Below are 24,999 nucleotides of genomic sequence, written 5' to 3'. Positions count from 1 at the left end.
ATGAGTGATGTCACTTGTGCTTCCCAACTGCCCAAGTGACTTCTGCATTATCTTAGGGCCAGGCCTCCCACAAACATATTTACCTCAGTCATTCTCCCTTATACTGAGCATTATGTCTAAGTCAATAAGAAACTATGTTGGGCTGGAGAGATGGCTCAGTGGTTAAGAGCACTGACTACTCTTCTGGAGGTCCTGAATTCAAATTCCAGCAACCACATGGTGGCTTACAACTATCTGTAATGGAATCTGATGCCCTCTTCTGGTGTGTCTGAAGACAGCTACAGTGTACTTACATATAATAAGTAAATAAATCTTCAAAAAAAAGAAAAGAAATTATGCTATGGATGAAGCCATTGTACTTTGCAAAGAGCTTCAATATAAACATGTCTTAAATTGTTGTGCACTTGCAACTGAGTTGTCATCTGAATATTTTTCCCCAAAATTATGCTGTGCCGAAATATGGCTAAAGTAAAATTATTTGGTCCAGACTCTAAAAGTTCTGGTCTAGCACCCGCAACCATGAAATCAGACTGAGCCAAGTTTCACTCTCTCCTCGCCTGACAGGCTTTTCTTGCCTGCTATGAAGCCTGCAGGGGAATCAGCACCACACCAAAGGATACTGACACCGGAAGCTGAGGGGGGAAGAGCCCAGGGAATCCAGCCAGGGCCATTTGCAGGCTTATCCTCCATCTCCACCTTCAGCTTGGGGGCAAGAGCACAACTCTGAGAGATACAATTCTGGGTCTGTTTCTGAGTCTTACTGGAGAAATCGATTCCAGAGAACAGGACAGAAGTTCAGGCAGAGGGATAATGTTGAGTAAGGCCTCAGTAAAGTTACAGACCAAGCACCCACCTCTATGGCATCTTCATACATCACAGTTCCCTCCTCTCATGCTCAGAGCAGGACAAGTCACCTTACAGCATCCAGAATACTTTTATTGCCAAAATCGAGGTACAGCTTGCTCAGGACCCAGAGTGGGGGTCCCACCACTCAGGTGAGGGACAGATGATAGGAATGTGCTTAACAAGGTAAGTCCAGCGCCAGAAACGGTATGGGAAGGCAGTGTGGTCCAGCCTCCAAGTGGTTTTGAGACCCTGACCTAAAAGCTGATCCAAGCTTATAGTCAGGTCCACTGTCCCTAAGGCAGGCCGAGATTCCCCATCCCTGCTGTCACAGAGACTATGTGGCATCCCTGGGACAAACAAACAAAAGCCCCTAGCTGGGACTCTAAGTTCCTAGCTCTCTTGGGGGCCCTTTCAAATCTCTGGACTGTTTCCCCGCAAACCAAAACCCATTCAGCTGGTAGCAAGTGTTGGGCAGGGACTCTACCACCTCTCAACCCTGTGACAGCCCAAGTAGATGGTAGAAAGGCCCCAGAGCAGGGCGCACCATGGTGGTGGAATTCTCAAGAAGGTGGCTCATGGGAAGCTCTAAGCAAGCATGGTTATTCCCTTGAGCTCGTTTTCTTCCTAGGACCTTAAGAGAAGGCATGACATTAGGCCCCGCCCCTCTTAAACTACAGTCCCAGAACCAACAGAACCAGCTTCAGTACTGGAACCTGCATCACGGGCAGGGAGATCAGGAATCCTAGGACATGGCCCCCAGAATTGAGAGGTCCTCTGCTGTCCAGTCCAGAGCTAGGATGCCACTAAATGAGAGGTAGGAACGGACTGTAAATAACCCAACCCGAAGGAATCAGGGAGACACGACCAACTGCCCTGCCTGCAGGGGGTTTACCTGACTGCCTCCAGAAGACCCCACACTCAGAATGCCTACCAGTGAGGTCACAGGGAAGCCAGCAGCTCTAGCCACCTACGGCCAGTGCAGTAGGCAACCTGAGGCCAGTATGGGGGAAGGTCACCCGAGGATCTCTGTGGAACCTTCTATGACAGGACGTCAGCTCAGTAACTAACATCCCTCACTCACAGGAAGGCTAGGGCCCAGTGAGCTAGAGTAGAAAGACCAGAGAAGATAAGAGGATTGCATGGCCCAAGTTAGGGACAAACAATCCAGCCTCCAGAGCCAGCGTGAGGTCACAATTCAGCATCAGTAGCAGCATTCTTTCCATCAAATGTCCTCTGAGTCCACACTCACTTCTTCTTCCTTCTTCATTGCCATTCTACATAAGAAGGTTGAGAAATAGCATTTCCCCTGAGGCAGATGCCTCCTAAGACTTAGGACCTTGGATGACGGTCACAAACTTTGCCAGGTTTGCAGACCATGAAAGAGTCAGAGAGGCCAAGAGAAGCTCCGTGGTCCAGCCATGCAGCAGCCTTGCCTGGCACAGGAAATCAAGGTTCTTCTAGAAGCACACGTTTCAGATAAGCCAAGGTAGTGGCATTGGCCAGCATCTCAATGTGTTCGCTCCCTGGCAGCTCCTGCAATGACACTTTGTGCTCTTGGCGGCTCTGCCAGGCTTGGCACTGCAGGACACTCTCCAAGTTCACTGTGCCGTCACCATCCCCAAAGCAGATTTTTGGGTCACGATCAGGAAAGTTCTCGTAGTAGAAAGAGTTTGGTGTGGGAACACCGGTCCCGTACAGGCAGTGCAGCTCTACACCAGGCGGTACCAGGGCTTCCACCAGCCCTTGTGTGTCCTGCCTCATGAACCAGCCGTCTTCAAAGCCGATGTCTTGGAAGAACCGGTGATAGTCCCGGAGTGTGTAGTTAGCTGTGGGTGTGTACACAAACACCTTTTCATGTGACCACGTGTGGTTGTACGGCAGTAGCCAGCTGGTGGAGACTGCAGATCGCTGCTGTTCCCGGATCTTCAGTGGCCCAATGACAGGGATACGGTTGTTGTCTCCTGGAAGGACAAAGCTCTATCAGCTCAGGAAGGAGGTTCACCAGCCCAGCCCACGGCTCAGTGAATACTCCATAACCTTAGACTGTTAGTTATCAGCATATCCCCACCCACATACCACGGGCTTTTCTCTTTCCGTCTTTCTGTATGTGGAAAACACACATCCTTATGTGTTTCCTTATCAGAGGTCCAGAGAGCACTCCATCCTCCCTCCTCAAGCTCTTTATTAGGGTTGCTCATCTGAGAAGGACACCCTCTGCTAAGTGTTTATCACACCTGTGGGCACAAGTTTTGTCTTTGGTGAAGCTGCAAGTCAACAGGCCAGCTGTTTTGGTTTTTTGCTGTTTGTTTCGGTTTTATTGCCTTGAACAATATATGTGCCTTTCTTGGGCCCAGGAGGCCAGACCTGCTTGCTGGAAGCAAGAGGGTGGGGAGCTACAGTTGGAGTCAGCTCTTGCCATTACCCAGTGAGATTTCAGGGGCTGAGGCGACTTAGACACGGATTCAAGTATTATCACTGCCCACTATCCAACCCCATCTCAAAGCAGAGAGGCATTGTTGGCTGACCCCGGGGCCTCAGCTTCGCCTGCCACCACTAGAATCCGTAGGGAAAAGGAAACTCCTAGGAGAGCATGGATTTCCATCTCTTCCACCCCTGGATTTCCAGAGCTGAAAGCCGTTTCCTACACCTGATGGAAGCTTTGAGACCGGCCACGCCTGAATCCTTATCACGTTTCCCCGTCCATTCTGAAGGTGCCCGCCCTCATCTCTCCCCGTAAGCCCAGGAATGGCAGAGCCTATGGCTGTGACGAATCCTCCCGGTATCTAAGCATCTGAGCCACTGAGCCATGACGTTATTGTCCTCTCAATTCAGGACTGCTGGGACAGATTATGAGCCTGATCATGACAATCAGATGAGCAAGTGTGTCAGGCAGTACCAGTGATGGCAGAAAGACAGTCTAGGGATTCTTTTTTTTTTTTTTTTCCGGAGCTGGGGACCGAACCCAGGGCCTTGCGCTTCCTAGGCAAGCGCTCTATAACTGAGCTAAATCCCCAGCCCCCCAGTCTAGGGATTCTTGAGATGGTCCCGGTTCACAGTCTCCAAGTAAGGGATCCCCGGGGACCCCTCAGTCATGGTGGAGGGGGCTGGGCAGCTTCTTTCCGCACCAAGAGGCCCTGCCTCATGGCTACAGATGGTGGGTGCTATAGTCACAAAAACACAAGTCAGTTGGAGAGGGCCCAAGAGAGGATTGATTTTTCCAACTACCAAGCAGACAGACCCAGCTAGATCACCACCTACTGCCTCCCTGAACAGCCCACAGAGGCAGGGGAAACTCACAAACGGGATACAGTAGCCTTCCTCTGTGAGGCAAGGTGGGGGTTGAGAAGAGACCCCAAAGAACTATGGGTCAAATCAAGTTCTGCCAGTCGGGTGTATAGCACTGTGTGTTTGTTTGTGTGTATGTACACATAAGCAATGAGCAATTTATGTCACTCCGTGTACAAGATTACAACAGATTACACGAATTACAAGGGCTATCAACTAGAGAGGAGAAACCAGGGGTAGTATTAGATTCTTTTTATTGCCTCTGTGTGTGTGTGTGTGTGTGTGTGTGTGTGTGTGTGTGTGTGTGTGCGTGCTTGTGTCCCCTCATATGAGTGCTACAGTGTGCATGTGGAGGTCAGAAGACAACTTGTGAATGCTGGTTCTTTCCTCCTATCGTGTAGGTTCTGGGGATTGAAATCAGATCCTCAGACTTGGCAACAACCTTGACCTGCTGACCCAGCTCACCAGTCACAGCGTTAGATTTTCTTTGGAGAGAAAAAAATAGATATTTGGTTTTCTTTTTAACAAATTATTGTGTGTAGGGGTTGGGGATTTAGCTCAGTGGTAGAGCGCTTGTCTAGCAAGCGCAAGGCCCTGGGTTCGGTCCCCAGCTCCAAAAAAAAAAAAAAAAAAAGAAAAAAAACAAAAACAAAAACAAATTATTGTGTGTAGATGTTATGTATATGAGCACACACGTCATTGAGGCCAAAGGACAACTTTGTGAAGTTGGTTCTCTCCTTTCACCTTGTACTGGTTCTGGGGATTGAATTCAAACTCTTGGGCTTGCCCAGCAAGCTCCTTTACTATTGAGCATCTTATCTTATTGGGCCCCCAGAAATGGACATTTAAAATAGAAGACTTCTTTCTGTTAGTCCAGGGAGGAGTTATGAAGGATGCTGGCACAGTAATGAGTCCACAGAAGACATGAGAAAGCATTCCTGGGAACAGCTATTCATGAGGGGCCAGGGAGGTCTTACCTGAGGCCAGGACACGCAGGGTCTTGGCCACGCCCCCCCAGGGCGCACCCAGTGAGACGAAGGCTTGGATATACTTGTCCTTCCAGGCCTGTGGTTGCCGCTGCAGAAAGTAGAGCATGTACATGTTGCCCATGCTGTGGGCGACCAGCACCACGGGGCCCCCATACATCTGGTACATCTCCTCGATCATCTCTTGGAGGGCCAAGAAGTAAGGCCCGTTTTCATCTGCAGGCCAGAGCCAAGCAGGGGTCAGGCAGGAAGTGTCCTGGGACCTGAACCACTAACCAATCTACAGACCAGACCCAGGACTAGGGGGTGCAGAGAGGATTGGAAACTAAATAGAAGCAGACCAGTTCCCCCAAAGGTTCATAAAGAAAGGAAAAAGAGGCCCTTCCCCCACTGCCCTTCGACTTAGTCTCTACCTCTGCCAAGACTCAGAGGCCAGAAAACCCTAGAATGAATGACACGGACAGATAAGGCAAGACTCATCAGAACTGGTGACAGTGCCCACTGCACTGGAAGTCAGAGACTCAGAGAGAGCCCAAGGACTATTAGTGGCCAAGACTACCTTATTCCTGCCTCCCAATCCCTAGGTAATGGAACAGGGTGGGGGTAGGGTGGTTTCTTACTTGGGGCTCTGCGCCAATCATAGGGAGCACCACGGACATCTTCCCCCCGTGTGTAGCCCCAGCCCACAAGACTCTCCACCATAGTGTAGAAATAGGAACCTATGGACAGAATGCATAGAATTACATAAAATATAACCAGTGCTAGCTACCCACACCACACCCACAGAGACAATGACATCTGTCTCCCTGAAGTGGAAAAGGAATTGTGTCCACTAATCAAAGCTCACAGGCTACCCCTTCAAAGCAACATAGTACTCCCTATGTTCTAGGGGCCCACCAGAGCCTGGAGCCCCCAGTCATAAACCCTGGAGGCCCTGAGCAAGAGCTACATACCCACGTTCCTTTTGCTTGGGTCTAGGAATTCCAGAGAAAATGTTTCCCCAAAGCCAGGAACACGCACATCTACACCATCAGGAAACTGGGTAGTCCGAGATGTTCTGTTGTAAACCAGCCTGTCAGGAGAAGGCAGTAAGTTAGTAACTGAGGCTTAGTGTGTCTCAGTTCTGCCCTGTGACCCTAGCCATGCTCCAGTCTCACACCGGTTTGGTCTGAGGTCTAAAGGAGATAATAGTAATAACAAAGCAAGCTTGTAACACAGAGACCAATGCCAGATATGGACTTGGGAGGTAGGGTTGGGAAGATCAAGCAATCAGGGATATCCTCATTGACATATAAGTTTGAGACTAGCCTGGGCTATGAGAGACCCTGTCTCAAACAAACAAGCAAACAAAAAACCCAACAGTACAGAGGCTCAGAATAACAAAATTCCAATGAGAACTCCATGAAGGCTTACTCCAGAGACTTAATGGGGTGGGCATGGGGAGCCCCAAAGCAAACTCCCTTCTCCAGCTGTCCCCTCACCTAGAATGAGGGAGGGCCTTGGACTAGGCAGAAGAAAGTACCAGCTATTGCCATGCTGCCAACGCCATTCTCGATCCCAGGAGACTGCCTATTCTTGTTGGTGCCTTCCATCCCTCCTAACACACCACAGAACAAAGCAGACAGTGAAGAAAGCACACAGCAGACGTGGCCACCTCACCTGAGCACCTATGACTCCTATACAGATGGGTGGGAAAGAGGGTGGACAAGGTCCAGACAGAGGAATGATGGGAGCAGGTGGGGAGAGACAGGAGAAAATCTGCATTGTAGACCCTGGGCACTAGGCACTCCCCCAAGGCTTGCCATTCAAAGAGAAAGGGAATGGACCATACACATGACCTGCTCAGAACTCCAGGAAGAGATGACCTGCCAGCAGCCACAACATCCGGGGTATGGCCACCAATTCCTAAACGCAGTGATAGAGACTGCCCTCTTTGTAGCAGTCCTTTGTCGCTGTTCTGTTGCCGTGCAACACACTACCACAAACTTAGCAGCTCCTAACTCAAGATTTTATCATCGCAGAGCGTCTGTGCCTGCCATAAAAACCAGAACCAAACTCAGAGCAGTATACAGCTGCTCTAGTCTTCCTTCGGTCAGGCGTCTGCAAGGCCTGGAGAAGTAACAGGAAACACCAGAGGCAAATATGCCCAAGAAAAGCTGAATTTATTAGTGGTCCCGAATACTAACATCATTAAAGGTCAATTACCAAGAGGCCTGGAAAGAAGGCTCAGTGGTTAAGAGCACTGTTTTAGAGGACCTGGAGTTAAAGTCTCAGTACCATGTGGTGGTTCACACCATCTCTAACTCCAGTTCTAGAGGATTCTTCCACCTCTTTTGGCCTCCACAGGCACTGTATACACCTGGCACACAAGCATACAGGAAGGCAGAAAATCCATACCTATTAAATGGTGGTACATGCTTTTGATCCCAGCACTCAGGAGGCATAGACAGGTAGATCTCTGTGAGTTTAAGGCCAGCTTAGTCTACAGAACAAGTTCCAAGACACCCACGGCTACACAGACAAACCCTGTCTCAAAAAACAAACAAACAGAAGGCTGGAGAGATGGCTCAATGGTTAAGAGCACTGACTGTTCTTCCAGAGGTCCTGAGTTCAATTCCCAGCAACTACATGGTGGCTTGCAACCATCTGTAATGGGATCCGATGCCCTCTTCTGATGTGTCTGAAGACAGTTGCAGTGCATATATAATAAATAAATCTTAAAAACAAGCAAACAAACAAAACTCAGTCATAACCCCTAACATTGACCACACGATAGGGCCCAAGTCCACTCAGTAGATACCAGCAAAATGCAGAAAATGATTAAAGGCCAAGGCAGCTTTGTGCAAGATGAAAATCAAAACAGATCAGAGGAGCCAAAACAAAGGTTCTGTCAGCATCAGCCTGTGCCTCCACTGGCAGCACCTGAGGCCATGTGTCTCCACGACAGAAATAGAAATGTAGATCAACAGCCCAGGAATAGCTGCAGCCACACACCAAAGAGTCAACAAAGAGGGTGGCATACACAACGGGACAGACTGAGTGCCCAGAGGACCAGCTAGCAGGTCTCTGGGAAAAGCTTCTAATTGATTAAGTTCTAATCAGCTCAAACATTTGCCAGCACCAACTGTGTTCTTCAATTTGGCTTAGCTATTAAGAGAACTTGTTTGCTTTTGCAGAAGACCCAGGTTCAATACCCAGCACCCATATGGTGGCTCACAACCATATATAACTCCCAGTCCTAGGGGATCTGATATCCTCTCTGACTTTCATTGGCACCTAGCACACAAGATACACAAGCAAGCAAAATACTCATACACATAAAGTAGTAAAATAAATCTAGAAACAAAGAGAAACATAGTCTCTGCCTTTAGAGACTTCTGTCTGCAAGGGGAACCTTAGAATACCACACTCAGGAGGCAGGAGGCTCTCTCTCTGAGTCTGAGACCAGACTAGTCCACAGAACAAGTTCTAGGATGGCCAAAGAATCCTATCTTGGAAAAACAAAAACAAACAAGCAAACAAAAAAGAAAGAATACAATGTGAGTTTGAATTCTGATGCTGTGATTTAGCAGCTGAATGAAATGGCTGTAGCCAATATTTTTAAATTCTTTTGAGTTCCCATCTTTACTTATCAATAAAGTAAGTTTGTCATATTTTGCTTTGTTGTGGTTTTTTTTTTTAAAGATTTATTCATTTATTTTATATAAGTACACTGTAGCTGTCTTCAGACACACCAGAAGAGGACATTGGATCTCTTTACAGATGGTTGTGAGCCATGTGGTTGCTGGGAATTGAACTCAGGACCTCTGGAAGAGCACTCGGGTGCTCTTAACCGCTGAACCATCTCTCCAGCCCCTTTGTTGTGGTTTTAAGGCTCAAATTCAGAGCCTTACGTATGATGTGCAAGTAATTTATCACTGAGCCATACCCCCACTTCCTATAAATCATATTTAAGACAATGCCAGTTCCAGAGTGCCTCAATCATTTGGCAAATTCATTACAATGCAGACCTTAAGAGTATTCTAGTACAGATCTAGAGCGTGTAAGCCATTCGTTCACGTGTGCTCTTGGGGCAGTCAAGAGACTCATACACATGAGAAGACAGAACTGATAAATCACACCCTTGATCCCAGCATTCAATCCCAGGATTGTCAATTCCAGCCTGGGCTACACAGGGAGTTGGAGTCCAGCTGAGCTACACAGTAAGACCCTGCCTCAAATTCCTTTTTAAAAATGTAATTGTTTGAGGCAGTGGTGGTACACTCCCTTAGTTCCAACACCCAGGAGGCAGAAGCAGGAGGATCTCTGTGAATTCTAGGACAGCCAAAGCTATACAGAGAAATCCTTTCTCTAAAAAGAGAGTGAGAGAAAGAGAAAGAGTAAGTTCTGGTAAAATAAACTTTTTGCTTTGCTTAGTTTTAAGACAGGGTCTTACTGGAGTGGGTGTGACCTTGTTGGAGGAAGTGTCTCACTGTGTACGTGGGCTTTAAGACCCTCATATTAGCTACTTGGAAGCCAGTCTTCTGCTAGCTGCCTTTGGAACAAGAGGTGGAATTCTTAGGTCCTCCAGCCCCATGTTTGCTCGGACGCTGCTGTGCTCCTGTCTTGATAATGGACTGAACCTCAGAGCCTGTAAGCCAGCTCCAATTAATTGTCCTTATAAGAGTTGCCTTGGGGGGCTGGAGAGATGGCTTGGTGGTTAAGAGCACTGACTGCTCTTTCAGAGGCCCTTAGTTCAATTCCCAGCACCCACATGGTGGCTCACAACCATCTGTAATGGGATCTGATGCCCTCTTCTGGTGTGTCTGAAGAGTTGCCTTGGTTATGGTGTCTCTTCACAGCAATTGAAACCCTAACTAAGACACTGATCAAGTGATGAGCATAAGGGACTACTGAATGCTGATGTCTATTATCAACACCCCCCAAGGCTCAGGAAAGATCACAGAGGAGGGAGGATGTAAGATGAGGGAGAAGTGCTGTGAGATGCTGTCTTCACACGGTCATTGCACGCATGAACTCATGGCAATTAGAGCCAGCTGCATAGGATCACCCCAAGGAGATCATTCCAGCGAGCAGAGCTAAAGGAGACATGTATCATAATAAGTGAGCAAGAGAAGAAAGAGGGGACAGAGAATTGGCTCAGTGGACAAAGCTGACAAACCTCAAGACCTGAGTTCAGTTCCTAGGAACAACATGGTGGAGGTAGACAATGAATGCCTCAGGCTGTTCCGTGACCTATACAATCGTGTTACAGCATGTGCATTCACCTCTAAATAAAATGTCATTTTCTGAAATTAATTTTTCTAAAAGGAGAGAACATGGGCTGGAGAGACTGCTCATCTCATCGTTAAGAGCACTGGCTGCTCTTCCAAAGGACGCAGGTTTGATTCCCAGTACTCATGTGTCCGATCATAATAAATGGTAAGTAACTATAGTTCCAGGGGATCCAAGATCCCCCTGGTCTTTGCAGCACCAGGCACTGCATTGCAGCAAAAACACACATACACATAAAATAAATTAATAAAATAGTTCTAAAGGAAAAGAAGATCACCAGCACTGGTTGCTCTTGCAGAGCACCCTGGTTCAGTCTCTAGTGCCCATACATGGCAGCTAACAATCATCTGTAACTCCAGTTTCAAGGGATCCTACACCTCCTTCTGGTTTTCTTGGGCAATGCATGCATGTTGTACATAGACATATATAAAGGCAAAACACCCATACATATAAAATAAAAAGAAACAAACTTGAAGAAGACGATGACAAAGAAGAAGAAGAGGAGGAGGAGGAGGAAGAGGAGGAAGAAGAAGAAAGAGGAGGAACAGGAGGAGGAGGAAGAGGAGGAGGAGGAGGAGGAGGAGGAAGAAGAAGAAGAAGAAGAAGAAGAAGAAGAAGAAGAAGAAGAAGAAGAAGAAGAAGAAGAAGAAGAAGAAGAAGAAGAAGAAGAAGAAGAAAGGGGAGGAACAGGAGGAGGAGGAGGAAGAAAGAGGAGAACAGGAGGAGGAGGAGGAGGAAAGAGGAGGAGGAAGAAAGAGGAGAACAGGAAGAGGGGGAGGAGGAGAACATGAAGGAGGGAAATGAATGTCTTTTGGAGGAGCTGTATATGATCAAGATCCAGTGTATAAGCTGGGTGTAGTAGAGCAGGCCTTTAGGCCCAGCACTTGGGAAGTAGACGTGAGGGCATCTCTGTGAGTTGGCTACCCTGATCTCACAGTAAGTTCCAGAACAACACAACCGGGGATATGTAGTGAGACTCTGCTTTGAAAAAACAAAAACAAACAAGAAGATATATTGTTAGGGGGCTGGGGATTTAGCTCAGTGGTAGAGCGCTTACCTAGGAAGCGCAAGGCCCTGGGTTCGGTCCCCAGCTCCGAAAAAAAGAACCAAAAAAAAAAAAAAAAAAAAAAAAAGAAGATATATTGTAAAGTAATTCCAGTCCTGTAGGATCTGACGCCCTCTTCTGGCTTCTGTGGGCACTATACACATAAGGTGCACAGACATACATGCAGCCTCAACACCCAGAAACATAAAAGGAAAAATTTCTTGCACAGTATGTAATTAAATTCCCAGCATCAGTATGGTAGCTCATGATCATAACTATAACTTCAGTTCCAGTAGATTGATGCCTTCTGCCCTCGGCAGGCAGGCATCCAATACACACACACACACACACACACACACACACACACACACACACACACACACAGGCAACATATCATATACATATCCTTTAATCTCAGCACTCAGAAGGTAGAAGCAGGCAGATCTCTATGAGTCTGAGGCCAGCCTGGTCTACACAGTGAGTTCTAGGACAGCCAGGGCTACACAGAGCAAACCTGTCTCTGAAACAAAAAACAAACAAACAAAAAAAAATCAGCAAGACCACTAAAACCTCTGTCATCCAACTGAAATGTTTACTTCACAGCCCACGTGTCGTTATCCTCTGAACACCACTGACTTGCTTGCGTGTAAAGGGAACCAATTCATCTGTCTATGCTTGTTTTGGGTCTTGGGACAGGATCTTGCTCCTTAAGTCTGGTTGGTACCCATTCTGTAACCCAAGCTGGCCTGAAATTTGTGACAACCCTCCTGCCCCAGCCTCTCTGCTGAATGCTGGGATTATAGACAAACCATCATACTCACCTTGTTTCTAGTTTACAAACATATTTATGTTAGTAATTGATGAGGTTTGGGTTGATTATATCCTGACATGGAAATCAAGACGGCTCAGCAGGTAAAGATACCACGTCTGAGAACCTGTAGGACCCACACTGTGGAAGGAGAGAACTGATCTCTACAAATTGTCCTCTAACTTCCACACCCACACCCCTATGCACTGCATACATACATACGTACATACAGACATACATATATACACACATACACACACACATACATACATGTTTTTTAAGAGTGAGATGACCAGGGCTGGAGAGATGGCTCAGCAGTTAAGAGCACTGACTGCTCTTCCAGAGGACATGAGTTCAATTCCCAGCAACCACATGGTGGCTCACAACCATCTGTAATGAGATCTGGTGCCCTCTTCTGGCCTGCAGTCACATATGCAGGCAGAATGCTGTACATTAAATAAATAAATCTTTAAAAAAAAAAAAAAAAGAGATGACCAGCAAAGTAAGAATGGAATTTTTGATCACCATACTCTGCTGGCAATACTAATTACTTTTTAACAGAAAAAAAAATCTCCTATATTGAGTTGGGTAAAATCTAGTTCCTTGCCAATGAAATTTAGTAAGGGTGAGGACCAGCAAAGGCCAGTTTTTTGGCTTTGTTTTGATTTTGGGGGGGGGGGGGGGTTAATATTTTATTTTATGTGTATGAGTGTTTATGTGTGCAGTGCCCAAAGAAGCCAAAAGAGGACAGACAATGGATCCCCTAGGACTGAAGTTACAAACAGTTGTGAACTACCTTGTGGATGCCAAGAACTAACCTTCTAGTGCGATGGTTCTCAATCTGGGCGGCAAACCACTTTAGGGTTGCATATCTGATATCCTACATAATAGATATTTACAATGACTCATAACAGTAGCAAAATTACAGCAATGAAGTAGCAATGAAATAATTTTGTGGTTGAGAGGTCACCATCACATGAGGAACTATATTAAAGGGCCACACCGTTAGAGGTTGGGACCACACTGCTCTAGGGGTCTCTGTAAGAGCAGCCTCTGCTCTATCACTGAGTCAGTTCAAGAGCAAGGTTTTAAAGAGTGAATGGGAGATTTATCAGTCAAGGCCATAAAATGAGACCCCCTGTGCCTGCACGTTAATGTGTAAAAATGTGGACATACGGCGGAAGGAACAAGCAGCCGAAGAGGTAGGCTTAGCCAGGACCCAGGCTGGAAGAGGAGAAGCCAAGAAGAGGGGATAGGCAACAACAACAACAACAACAAACAAAAACAAAAAAACCAACCCTGAGTCTAGGACCTGATAGTTGAAGAAGATGAACAGCAAGAAGAAAAAGAAATTCATGCTTCTGAGAGTGGACAGCCAGTGCTGACCAAACCAGACCAGATCAAGGGCTTAGAGCTTAGAAGAGAGAGGTCATTTTCCCATCGACTGAGGAATGGGGACAAGTACTTGGAAGGCCTCTCTAGGCCCCTTGGATGAGTGATCGATCCCTCATCTTGGGCCCCAGCCCTCACCTGATATTGTCAATCCAGCAGTCAATGATAACTGGCAGGAGCAGTTCAAGATTCAGCCAGAGTGTGAAGTAACTGTCCGTCCTCTTGGAGCACAGGTAGTGTACAACCTTTGGCTTATCCAGCTTTGCTTCCAACTGGTTACCCAAATCACCAGGCACTGCAGAAGAAAAAGACAGGCATGGCCTCAGGCTCTGACAGGCCGGTGACCCTCCCAAGCCTCTTGCAGTCTGTAAAAGAATCAACCAGAGTGGCGAACACCATGACACGTCTTTGCAATCCCACAATGCCAGGATTGGGAAAACAAGAAAAGGTTTACACCCTGCCCCCATATATAGAAAAGTGGATGCTACCCTTGGGGCATGGTGGTAGATACCTGTGAATCCAGTATTTAGGAGGCTGAGGCAGAAGGCTCAAGTTAGTGCTTTCAAAACAAACAAAAACAAGAGCCCTGCATTAATGAGAAAGAAGCGGCCAGCAAATACCCCATGGGGGCAGACTTGGGGGGAGGGTCAGTAACGTTATGGGACAAAAATAACTTTCCAGGATCTCCAAAGGAACTTCCTCATAGGCCATTTAGAAGGGAATGAAAAAAACCAAAGTCAGTTCCCCAAGAGAGGCTGTGAATCCTCGAGACCTCAGCTACTGAAGGAAGCCATCAGGTTAATGGATCCAGATCACACTCTAACTGGGAGGTATTCTGAGGCTCATGGGAGTTTTTCAGAAATTCTAAAATTTGGCCAATGCTACAGCCTTGACACTAGATGTATAGCACCCTACAGGCTTGTTAAAAAGAAAAGGTCTTCTCCACCCGCAAGCAGTGGGACACAAGATAGAGCGGTAAGCCAAAAATTAAATCTAGGGGCAGTATTTTTTTTTTCTTTTTCTTTTTTTTTGGAGCTGGGGACCGAACCCAGGGCCTTGCTCTCTACCACGGAGCTGAATCCCCAACCCCTAGGGGCAGTATTCTTATATTTTGTTTGTTTTTATCTGAGACGGGGTCTTGCTGACATCAAAAGCTTGCTTTTCCTGCTTCCAACTTGCCTAATGCTGGAATTACAGGCTTGTCGGAAGGAGGCCATGATAAACGACAAAAGAGAGAACCTTATATTAGTACCAGCAGGCCTACCAAGGCCTGTAGGCCTTGCTAAAGGCCAGGAAGTTCCAAAGGAAACTGAAAGCCTTAACATGGTTGAGAGGTGTGTTGCACATGGCTGATCTGCAATTACATGCCACACCAGCCACGGGGCAGGGTGTGTGACCAAGTTCCTAGCATGACTAGATACCACCCTTGTCAATCTCTTTGGGCCACACAAACCCTAGGGCCTTGGTAACACCCAAGGTCACACCCATCCCTTCAACTTCCAGCATTTAAAGACCGCTAACCTTACAGGCCACCACCTACCTCCTACCCGCTATATTCTGAACACTTTACAAGGACAACCTCCCTTCTCCCCCCCCCCCCACCTTTTTTTTTCCTAGAAAGGTTTCTCTGTGTAGCCCTGGCTGTCCTAGAACTCAGATCTGCCTACCTCTACCTCCTGAGTGCTAGTATCAAGGGTGTGTGCTACCAACGCCTGAGGAGAAAACCCTTTTTAAGATTCACAGTCACTATAAAGAGCCCCTTGACTTTTCCCACCAGTGTCTTTGAACCCAGCGCAGCACATGTCCTTGCCTGGGCAGTTATCCCAATGTCTTCAGAGTGTTGTGGGAAGACACAGGCCTTCCACTCCCTTCATGATGTGGGTGCCGAAGGGGGAAATTCCCACCATGGGAGCCTCTACATGACACCTCTGTGAACTGGGCACGTGGACTGGTCAATGTCTCCATGCACTGAAGGGGAACTGGGTAAAGGAGGAAGCCACCAAATACCCCTTTGCCCTGCCTGGCTGTGTGGCCTCTAAAATTAGCAATGACCCCTTCCTGAGATACTTGGTGCCAGACCCAAAACTTTTACTTCAAATATCCCTGGGAAGAGTCATCTTTAACTTCGAATACATTGTAAAATTATGTGTACTTAGTCTGTTAATGCATGTAGGGAGAAGATGAGAGCACAGCACAGCACACATGCAGAGGCTGGAGGACAACTTGCCAGAACTGGAATCGTCAGGGGCTAGAACCCAGGTCTTCAGGCTTGGTGGCAATCCCCTTCCCCTACTAAACCTTCTTGCAGGCCCTCTTTGTACACAGAACAGATAAAAAGATTGAGGCTGAGAGAGATAAACCGTTCGTCTAAGGTCCCACCTCCTGCTCCAAGATCAATTTTCTGCTACCTCTTCCACTAAGTCAGGACCCACACTTTGTGCCTAGAAACAACTCTCTCTGGTTTAAGTTAGTGGCCGAAGCCCCAGTCCTTGAAAAGGTGCGCAAGTGGGGGTTGGGGATTTAGCTCAGCGATAGAGCATTTGCTTAGCAAGCGCAAGGCCCTGGGTTCGGTCCCCAGCTCCGGGGAAAAAAAAAAAAAGAAAAGGTGGGCAAGAATGCAGGTGCTCAGACCCTTTCGGAGTCTCAGGCTTCTCTGCTATGATTTAAGATAACCAAAATCTGGACAGACTAATGAATGCAGTTGGCGCCAATCCATCCAGGCAAAAATATGTTGCAAACAAGCCAGGTGTGGTGGTGTACTCCCCTTCAGACCCAGTGCTGGGAGTGGGGGTGGGGGAGCCAGACAGATCTCTGAGTTCAAGGCCAGCCTGATCTACAAGTCTACAAAGAGAGGACAAGGCTACAGAGTAAGACCCTGCCTCAAATAAATAAATAAATAAATAAATAAATAAATAAATAAATAAATAATTAGCAAACATGTATGTGGTCAGAGAATGCACACATCCCAATGCCAAGGTCTTTATCCTCAGAACTCCATGTGCTTACACGTGACTTCACCCTGGTCCCCAGGGTAAAGTCCAGATGACCCAGTAAGTCACGAGCTTCACACCACCCATACCTCCCGCCTTCCCATTCCAACCAGCCTGGAGCCATCTTCTAACCAACTACTTCCTGTGTATTCCAGAAAGGCTTTCCTGGAGCCTACTCACTCAGGCTGACTTATCCAAAGTAGTCATCATTTCTGAGAGCCACGGTTACTACACTCCAGGAAGCTTGGGAAAGGCCAGGTCAACTGTGTACAAATCTCAAAGTGAACCTAGGTTCAGAATCCCCCATACCCTTCTCTGACCTGGAATGCCTAATTTTTGTTTGTTTGTTTTTCAAGAGAGGGTTTCTCAGCCAGGCATGGTGGCATACACCTTTGATCGTAGTACTTGAGAGGCAGAGGCTGGTGGGTATCTGAGCTCAAGTCCAGTCTGGTTTACAGAGAGAATTCCAGAACAGCCAGGGCTACCTGAAGAAACCATCTTCAAAAGACAAAACCAAAAACAAAACAAAAATTAAAAAAAAAAACAAAAAACAGAAAGCACAGGAATTTATGCTCCAGCAGAGTGAGTATATGGTGTATGTTTCTTATGTTTCAGCACCTCTCTGTGTTCAGGAGTCCTGGCTGGCCACTGAAACACCAGTTCAAAATGACAGCCATTGGCAGAATGAGGCATCTAAGACTCCTAGAGATTTTAGCCTGGCGGATTACCGTATGGAAACATTGTTATTTCTGCTCAGCCAAGTCTGAGACCAAAGAGCAAGCGTGCAGGGAATGTCAACCTGGATGGAGTAGTTAGGTCTGGTAGAGGAGAGTGGGGGCATGCTCTCTGACTCCTTTAACGCCGGTTCAGGACTGTTGTCCCAACCCTTTCCTCTGTCTTTCCTTCCCTTAACCATCCTGTTTCCCTTAACCAACCATCGAAAGTCAATGCCATCCAATCCATAAGCTGAGAGCAAAGAGAAATGAATTTGGGGGCCAGCATGGATAAAACTTGCTACCACTCATTCCCTCCCTGTGAAATACAGAGGGTAGGAGGGCAATGCCTTCTAGGTAGACTAAGACCAATTCTGAGACTACCTAGGAACCCGCTGAGGTAGGGTTGAATTGCCTCAGTCTTTCCAGCAAAGAAATGGGGGCATGGCGAGGCAAGGTTTGGAGCCGATGCAGTTAGGGGGAGTGGAAAACCGGGCAGTATCTCTTTACCTTGCTCTCTTGTTTTAGAGGGTGCCAGACCACACCCATGCCCAGTATGGCGGGAGGTGGGCTAACAGAACTGACCCAGGTTAGGAACCAAATGCTCTGTTTCGTGCTTAAAGCAGATGCACAACAGAGTAGTCGGCCCAGCAGACCCTGGCTGCACTGGATCCTGCAGGATTCACCCACCACCCCGCCGCACAAGAGTCTCACCCAGCACCACCGGGGGGTGACGTTGGGCCGGGAGCGCTAGGTCTGCCAGCATCATTAGTAGAAGAAAAGGGAACAGGAGGCCACTCCGGAGCTGGATCTCGCGACAAATGCAGAGATGGCGATCCATGGCATGAGACTGTGGCCGCAGGTCCAAGACGTTGCTTTGCTTAAGGATCGTGCCTAGGCCGGGGCCGCAGTGTCGCGCTTTACCCCGCCGCTCGCAGCTAAGGATCCGCCTTTTGCTAAGGCTCTACCAATTGTAACTCTCCGCTACGAACGTCCCTCCCACCGAAGCTCACCACCCGCCCATGCCCACCTCCGGGACTGTGCTGCGCGCCGAACGCATCGATCGACCGATGTGAGTTGCCTATCTTCCCTCTGTCGTCCTGCTGTAGCTAAACAGCCTCATCTCACCGTGTACCCAAACATAGTACAACTCTCAAAGTCAACACTCAAGTAGTTCTCATTCCTAATTCCTAGCCTTCTCACACTAGAAGAACCGAAAACTTGTCCATCATTTGCTGTGGCTGAACAACCTCTCTCTAAACAAGAAAAGAGGAAGTTAGTCCTAGATCGTTGTTTTGGAACTGGGTGACCAGCAGTTGTTCAGGACCTTTATACAGCCTTTACATTGACATCCCCAGGGGGCATGTAGGTTTGGCCGCCTATGCTCAGGAAAATTTTACTGTCTGCCTTGCCAGTAGAAATGCAGGTAGGACCCAAGAAACAGGTCTGGGAGAAGAAGCTAGATCAGCCTGTTCCAAAAGGTCTGTCACCCTATTTATAAGTGCGGCACGTGAGTAGAGTCGGAAGTGGTGTGAATCCGAAAGTCTGAACCATTTATTTGTAAGATTCCCCTGCAAAGAACAGGGCTCAAGAGCTCATGTTGGCACTTTAGCCCCTGTCCTTGCAAGCCTGGGGACTCAGGAAGGGCATAAGACTGGAGCCAGGAACTGTGGCCCAGGCAGACTAGGCAAAAGGCTCACACTAATAATATGCCAACACTAGGAGAGAGCTGACCAGTGCTTCTGAGAAATAACCCTCCACATAACTTCCTTCTGAAAGCCAAGTGTACTCTTGGGACACTTGGTCCCAAGACTTTTGTCCCACCTTTCACCTCTTCTTCCCTCTTCTTGGTAAACAGCTGACCCATGTTAATGCCAGTAATTCTTAGTTTTTGTTGCAAAATAGGAAGTTATTTATTAATTAAATTTTGTTTTGTTTTTTGGAGACAGGATTTCTCTCTGTAGTTCTGGGTATCCTGTTACTCACCAAGCTGGCTCAAACTTACAGAGATCTACCTGCCTCTGCCTCCCAGTGCTGGAACTAAAGGTGTGCCACCACCTCATGGCTTAGGAATTTTTTAAACGATTTTACTTTATGTGTATGAGTATTTCTGCCCACTTGTATGCATCAGAAAAGAACTTCAGTTTACTGGAATAGAGTTACAGGCAGTTGTGAGGCACCATATGGGTACTGGGAATCAAACTGTAGTCCTCTGGAAGAGCAACAAGTACTCATAGATACTGAGCCATCTCTCTAGCACCAGAAAACAGGATATTTTAAAGCACACTAACCAATACCTTAACCAATACTTTAATCTCTTGCACCCATAGAAGGTTGCTACAGACGGGTCTGGTGAAGGACAGTAGAGAGTCAGCCAAGGCCAGGGACAGTCAGAAGTCCACAGCCAAGACGGGGCGGGGGGGGGGGGGGGATGCTAGAAGACTTAGACAGCCCTGAGCACTGGCTAGCATGAACATCTTGCCAAACTAGAGTCTCAGATGGCCACAGACAGACTCCTGGAAGGGTCACTATTTTCAACTGGGATTTAATGATGCACCATTCCACAAGCACTCAAAGTATTAGGAGTTGGGATTACTAGAGGAAGGATGGTACAAAATGGCTAACAATGACCTTTGCTTGTACTGTGGACAAGCATCCAAAGATGAGCTCCCTCCTTCCTTTTAAAGACAAAGGCTTACGACATGGCCCAAAGTCTTGACTAGTTAATGTGTGGATTGCCCTGAAGCTGTTTGTATTTTGACACTAATTCCACTTCCTCAAGAAGGGCTGCCTAGTCAGCACTCAGGACACAGGTGACTTTATCAGAATTTCTCCCCATTTTAACTTGTAAAATAAAGGCGAAAGCCAGTGATTGGGTGAGGGAAGGTGGAGCTGAAGAGTTGGGAGAGGGAGGGAGAGAGAGAGAGAGAGAGAGAGAGAGAGAGAGAGAGAAGGCAGAAGGGGTTGACAAAGAGGAGTTGGAAGGAGATGGAGAAACTGCAAGTTATAAAGGGTTATAAGGGATCTCATAGCCAGGGGAATAGTGTAGTGTAATGGTAGATCTGCCCAATCTAGGCACATAGCTTGTATTTGTATTAATTGAGTTGTGTTTTCTTTGCATGGGCTTATTCGGGTTGGAGCATTTACCACAACAAATTTTCTGTCAGCTTGGCAAAAAATAAGTTCCTTCTGAAAAGAAGGAACCTCATTTCAAAAGATGCCTCCATAAGATCGGACTGAGCAGTTAAGTCTGTAGGAGATTTTTCTTAGTGATCATGGGAAAGTCCAGCCCACTGTGAGCGGTGCCAGCACTGGGCTGATGGTCCTGGGTTCTATATGAAAAACAGGCAGAGCAAGTCAGGAAGAGCAAGCCAGTAAGCAGCACCCTCCATGGCCTCGGCATCAGCTCCTGCCTCCATGTTCTGCCTTGGTTTCTTTCAGTGGGCTGTAATTTAGAATATGTAAGCCAAATAAACCCTTTTCTCCCCAAGTGTGTTTTGGTCGTGGTGTTTCTTAACAGCAATAGAAGAGTAACTAAGACACAGGGTGGCCTCCAACTGATTATTCTTCAACTTCAGCCACCTCAGAGTTGGGATAGCATGGGCAGCTAGGACCAACAATTCCCTTCTTTCATAGTGACCCTGCCATCTCTTCAGTCTTTGTCCACAGACTTGACCCTGCCCTGAACTCTGTACATCTATATGATAATACATATATGATAAACATATATATGGTATATACAGGTGTGTATGTTTTTTAAAGACTTTCTATGTATATGAATTCACTATTGCTGTCTTTACACACACCAGAAGACAGCATCAACTTCCATTACAGATGGTTGTGAGCCACCATGGTTGTGAACTCAGGAGCTCTGGAAGAGCACTCAGTGCTCTTAAATGCTGAGCCATCCCTCTAGCCCATGCGTGGTTTTACGAGACAGGGTCTCTCTATGTGATAGTGGCTGCCCTGGAGCTCTCTATGTAGACCACTAGGCTGACCTCAAACTCAGAGACTCCCCACTGCCTCTGCCTCCCCAGGGTTGGAATTTAAAGTGTGCCACCATGCTGAGCTTGTTTTGATTATTTTAAATCTCATGGAGCATGGGAGGTTATATGGCCATGAACGAAAATACCCTTAGAGGCCAGAGGCATTGGCTCCCAGGGAGCCATCCATTATGGGTGCTGGAAAGCAAACATGGGTCCTCTGTAAAAACAGCTCTTGACCACTGAGCCACTCTCCAGCCCCAACTTCCTGCTTTTCTTTTTTCTTTTTTTTTTTTTTTTGATTCTTTTTTTCGGAGCTGGGGACCGAACCCAGGGCCTTGCGCTTCCTAGGTAAGCGCTCTACCACTGAGCTAAATCCCCAGCCCAACTTCCTGCTTTTCTAACCTACAATCTGGGTAGTCAATAAGTCTTGCCAACTTTACTCTTGTAAAGCCAAACTGCCCTTCTCCCACAATACCTCTGCTACTGATGTTCCAATTTATGTTCTTATTCTGGAGGCGTGCCAGTGGACCTCATGAATAAGGCCCCACCACTCCTTCTCCCTCTGTGGTGGCTGTTCCTGTCAACTACAACTGGAATGAACTACAATCCAGAAATGGAAGGCACACTTGTGATCCAGATCTTGAGGCTGGAAGATGCAGGCTTCTGACCCAGATCTTGACATGGGATGACATAGGCCTTTGGTCAAGATCTTGAGGTATAGTGGCCATGAAAAGCTTAGACTATTGAATACTTAATTATAAGCAGGACACCTATGCTACCCCCTCCAAGGCTCAGAAAACATCAGGGAAGAGGCAGAAAGAATGAGAGTTCAGAGAAGTACTATAAAACTGACTTAAAGCTGGTCATGATGGCACACGTCTTTAATCCCAGCACTCAGGAGGCAGAGGCAAGCAGATCTCTGAGTTCGAGACCAGCCTGGTCTACAAAGTGAGTTCCAGACACAAACCCTATCTTGAAAAATCAAACCCAAACCAAAAAGCTTTGACTTATGGACATGACACAGCTGCAGGTTTTTTGTTTGTTTGTTTGTTTTGTCATTTTAAAAGATTTATTTATGTATATAAGTACACTGTAGCTGTCTTCAGACACACCAGAAGGGGGCATCAGATCCCATTAAAGATGGTTGTGAGCCACCATGTGGTTGCTGGGAATTGAATTCTCTCTCTCTCTCTTTTTTTTTTTTTTTTTTTTTTTTTTTTTTTTTTTTTGGTTCTTTTTTTTCCGGAGCTGGGGACCGAACCCAGGGCCTTGCGCTTCCTAGGCAAGCGCTCTACCACTGAGCTAAATCCCCAACCCCTTGAATTCTCTCTTAACCACAATCTTTCCAGCCCCAGCTGTGATATATCAGCTACAGTTGCTTACACAAAGCCTTCAAAAGACGGAACCTTTCAACATTCAGCCATAGTGGGAAAGGGCTCACTGTTCCACACCTAGTCCAGGGTAGGGCCTTTAGGAGAGAAGTCATAATCTTCAATGATGTAGCCACTGATGCGTCTCTAATACTCCAGTGAATAGCTTCATACATATGTCCATGCTAGTGGTCCTACTTGATCACAGTGGTTTGTAAAAATACAAAACAAACATGGAAGTGGAATAGAATCTGGTGGGAGGAGGGGAGGAGTGGGCGCAGGGAAAAGTGTATAAGCAGAATGTGTTATATACATGTCTAAGATTGTCAATTCACAGATTAAATCCTGCGTCTCGGGAATCACATGTAGATTCTGAAGACAGGGGAGCCGCCTGGCTGGTAGCATGGAGGCGCTCCCTTTCTGTCCTTGGTTATTGTCCACGGAGAGATGTATGCTCTAACACATTACCCTCACCCTTCTAACTCCTTCGTTGCTCAAACAGATTAAAGCCACAGAGTCAGCGCGCCCTCTGGTGGTATCAAGCGATTATGCAAGGACTCGGAGATAAAATCTTGGTCTGCAGGCTATTTCTGGTTGCCCAGAAGACTCTTGGAAGTGGGGCTAGCTGGAAGCAGCTAGGGAAGAATAATGATCCTCCAGTCGAGTCTTGCTCTATTGCAGGATGTTTTCTGGTCAAAAAGAAAGGGAACAGTTTTCCACCACTCCTATTACTATATAAAAGTTTATACCAACATCTCCCAGCCCACCCATGTGAGTGACAGTGGACAAACTGTATTTTTTCCACAGAACTTTGTGTATACTCACTCCCTTGAAACATGGTCCCTTCCTCCTCGGGAACAGTTTGAGATAGGACTCACTCTGTTCAGCAACTGTGGCTGGGACCTTCATCAGAACAGAAATTTCAGACTGCATAGAAAATCCCTGCTATAGTAGGGGGTCCTATAGTAGGGGGTCCTATAGTAGGGGGTAAAAATATTGCAGAAGAGTAGAGGTGGGCTGGAAGGAAAAGCCATGAAAGTTTACAATTGCTGGCATAGAAAGCAGAAGCAGGGCTAAAGAGTTGGCTGTTGCTGAGGACCAAGACTCAATGTAACCACAAATGACTCCAGTTCCAGGGGGTCTGACACCTTCTGATCACTGTGAACACCAGGCATGCATGCATATGGTACACACATGTACTCGAAGGCAAAATACTCATACACATTTTTACTTGTTGGTTTTGTGTGTCAACTTGACACAAGCTGGAGTTATCACAGAGAAAGGAGCCTCCTTTGAAGAAATGTGATTTAGGGTGAGAGAGCCCATTGTGGGTGGGGCCATCCCTGGCCTGGTAGTCCCGGATTCTATAAGAAAGCAAGCTGAGCAAGCCAGGGGAAGCAAGCCAGTAAGGAGCACCCTTCATGGCCTCTGCATCAGCTGCTGCCTCCAAGTTCCTGCTCCTTGTGAGTTCCTATCCTGACTTCTTTTGGTGATGAACAGCAATGTGGAAGTGTAAGCTAAATAAACCCTTTCCTTGCCAACTTGCTTCTTGGTTATGATGTTTTATGCAGGAATATAAACCCTGACTAAAACACATATTAAATTTAAAAATAGGGCTGGAGAGATGGCTCAGTGGTTAGGAGCACTGACTATTCTTCCAGAGGTCCTGAGTTCAAATCCCAACAACCACATGGTGGCTCACAACCATTTGTAATGGGATCTGATGCCTTTTTCTGATGTGTCTGAAGACAGCTACCCTGTACTTATATATAATAAATGCATCTTTAAAAATAAATACATTAGGGGTTGGGGATTTAGTTCAGTGGAAGAGCGCTTGCCTAGGAAGCGCAAGGCCCTGGGTTCAGTCCCCAGCTCCCGGAAAAAAAAAATACATTAAATAACAACAAAAAGAAAGTTGTTGAGCATGCACGGTGTCATACGCCTTTAAACTTGGGGTGGCAGAAATAAGCAGATCGCTAGGAGTTTGAGCCCAGCCTGGTCTACAAAGCAAGTTGCAGTAGTGTCAAAACCACTAAATAAATAATAAGTAAATAAAACTTAGTACACAGACAGGGTCTTAAAGAAAAAGTGTTATAAGTTGGCTGCATGGGGTAAGGAGTACAAATTTGTAAAGAATACAAAGTTGTCTATTGCATACAGTGTCTCTGTATGCAGGGTGTCTTAAACCAGGCTACCCTTGATCTCACAGAGACCCAATGGCCTCTACTGGAATTAAAGCTATATGTACTACCATACTTGGCTATAAATAATTTTGTCATTTGTTTTTTGAGACAGGGTTTCTCT

At 46.8% G+C, this 24,999-nt stretch overlaps 1 protein-coding gene across 2 annotated transcripts; it reads right to left on the bottom strand.

Annotated features, from left to right (window-relative positions):
• Positions 1 to 915: 915 nt before the first annotated feature.
• Positions 916 to 18,296, bottom strand: Pla2g15 (phospholipase A2, group XV). Of its 2 annotated transcripts, none has more exons than XM_039097856.1 (6): positions 18,054 to 18,296; positions 13,775 to 13,931; positions 6,071 to 6,189; positions 5,738 to 5,836; positions 5,109 to 5,208; positions 916 to 2,807 (listed from the first exon to the last, which is right to left on the bottom strand). In XM_039097856.1, the coding sequence occupies exons 1-6, from the start codon at positions 18,178 to 18,180 to the stop codon at positions 2,699 to 2,701; spliced, it is 711 nt and encodes a 236-aa protein (XP_038953784.1). In that variant the 5' UTR covers positions 18,181 to 18,296; the 3' UTR covers positions 916 to 2,698. The 2 variants fall into 2 exon arrangements, with proteins under 2 accessions (XP_038953784.1, NP_001004277.1); NM_001004277.2 differs by having other exon boundaries at positions 5,109 to 5,333; positions 18,054 to 18,208.
• Positions 18,297 to 24,999: the final 6,703 nt, after the last annotated feature.

This window comes from Rattus norvegicus, chromosome 19 (genome assembly GCF_036323735.1).
Source record: "Rattus norvegicus strain BN/NHsdMcwi chromosome 19, GRCr8, whole genome shotgun sequence".
NCBI lineage: Eukaryota > Metazoa > Chordata > Mammalia > Rodentia > Muridae > Rattus > Rattus norvegicus.
The sequence above is the reverse complement of the archived record's forward strand: the minus strand, read 5'-3'. Positions and strand labels throughout refer to the sequence as shown.

Bases quoted from the DNA above. Each gene is read 5' to 3' on its own strand.
- Pla2g15 (NM_001004277.2), bottom strand. From the start codon at position 18,180: ATGGATCGCCATCTCTGCATTTGTCGCGAGATCCAGCTCCGGAGTGGC. The intron at 13,932-18,053 runs GTGAGACTCTTG...TTTCTTCTGCAG, and splicing joins TCACCCCCCGGTGGTGCTGG to TGCCTGGTGATTTGGGTAAC. The intron at 5,837-6,070 runs GTATGTAGCTCT...TTCTGTCCATAG, and splicing joins CCCAAGCAAAAGGAACGTGG to GTTCCTATTTCTACACTATG.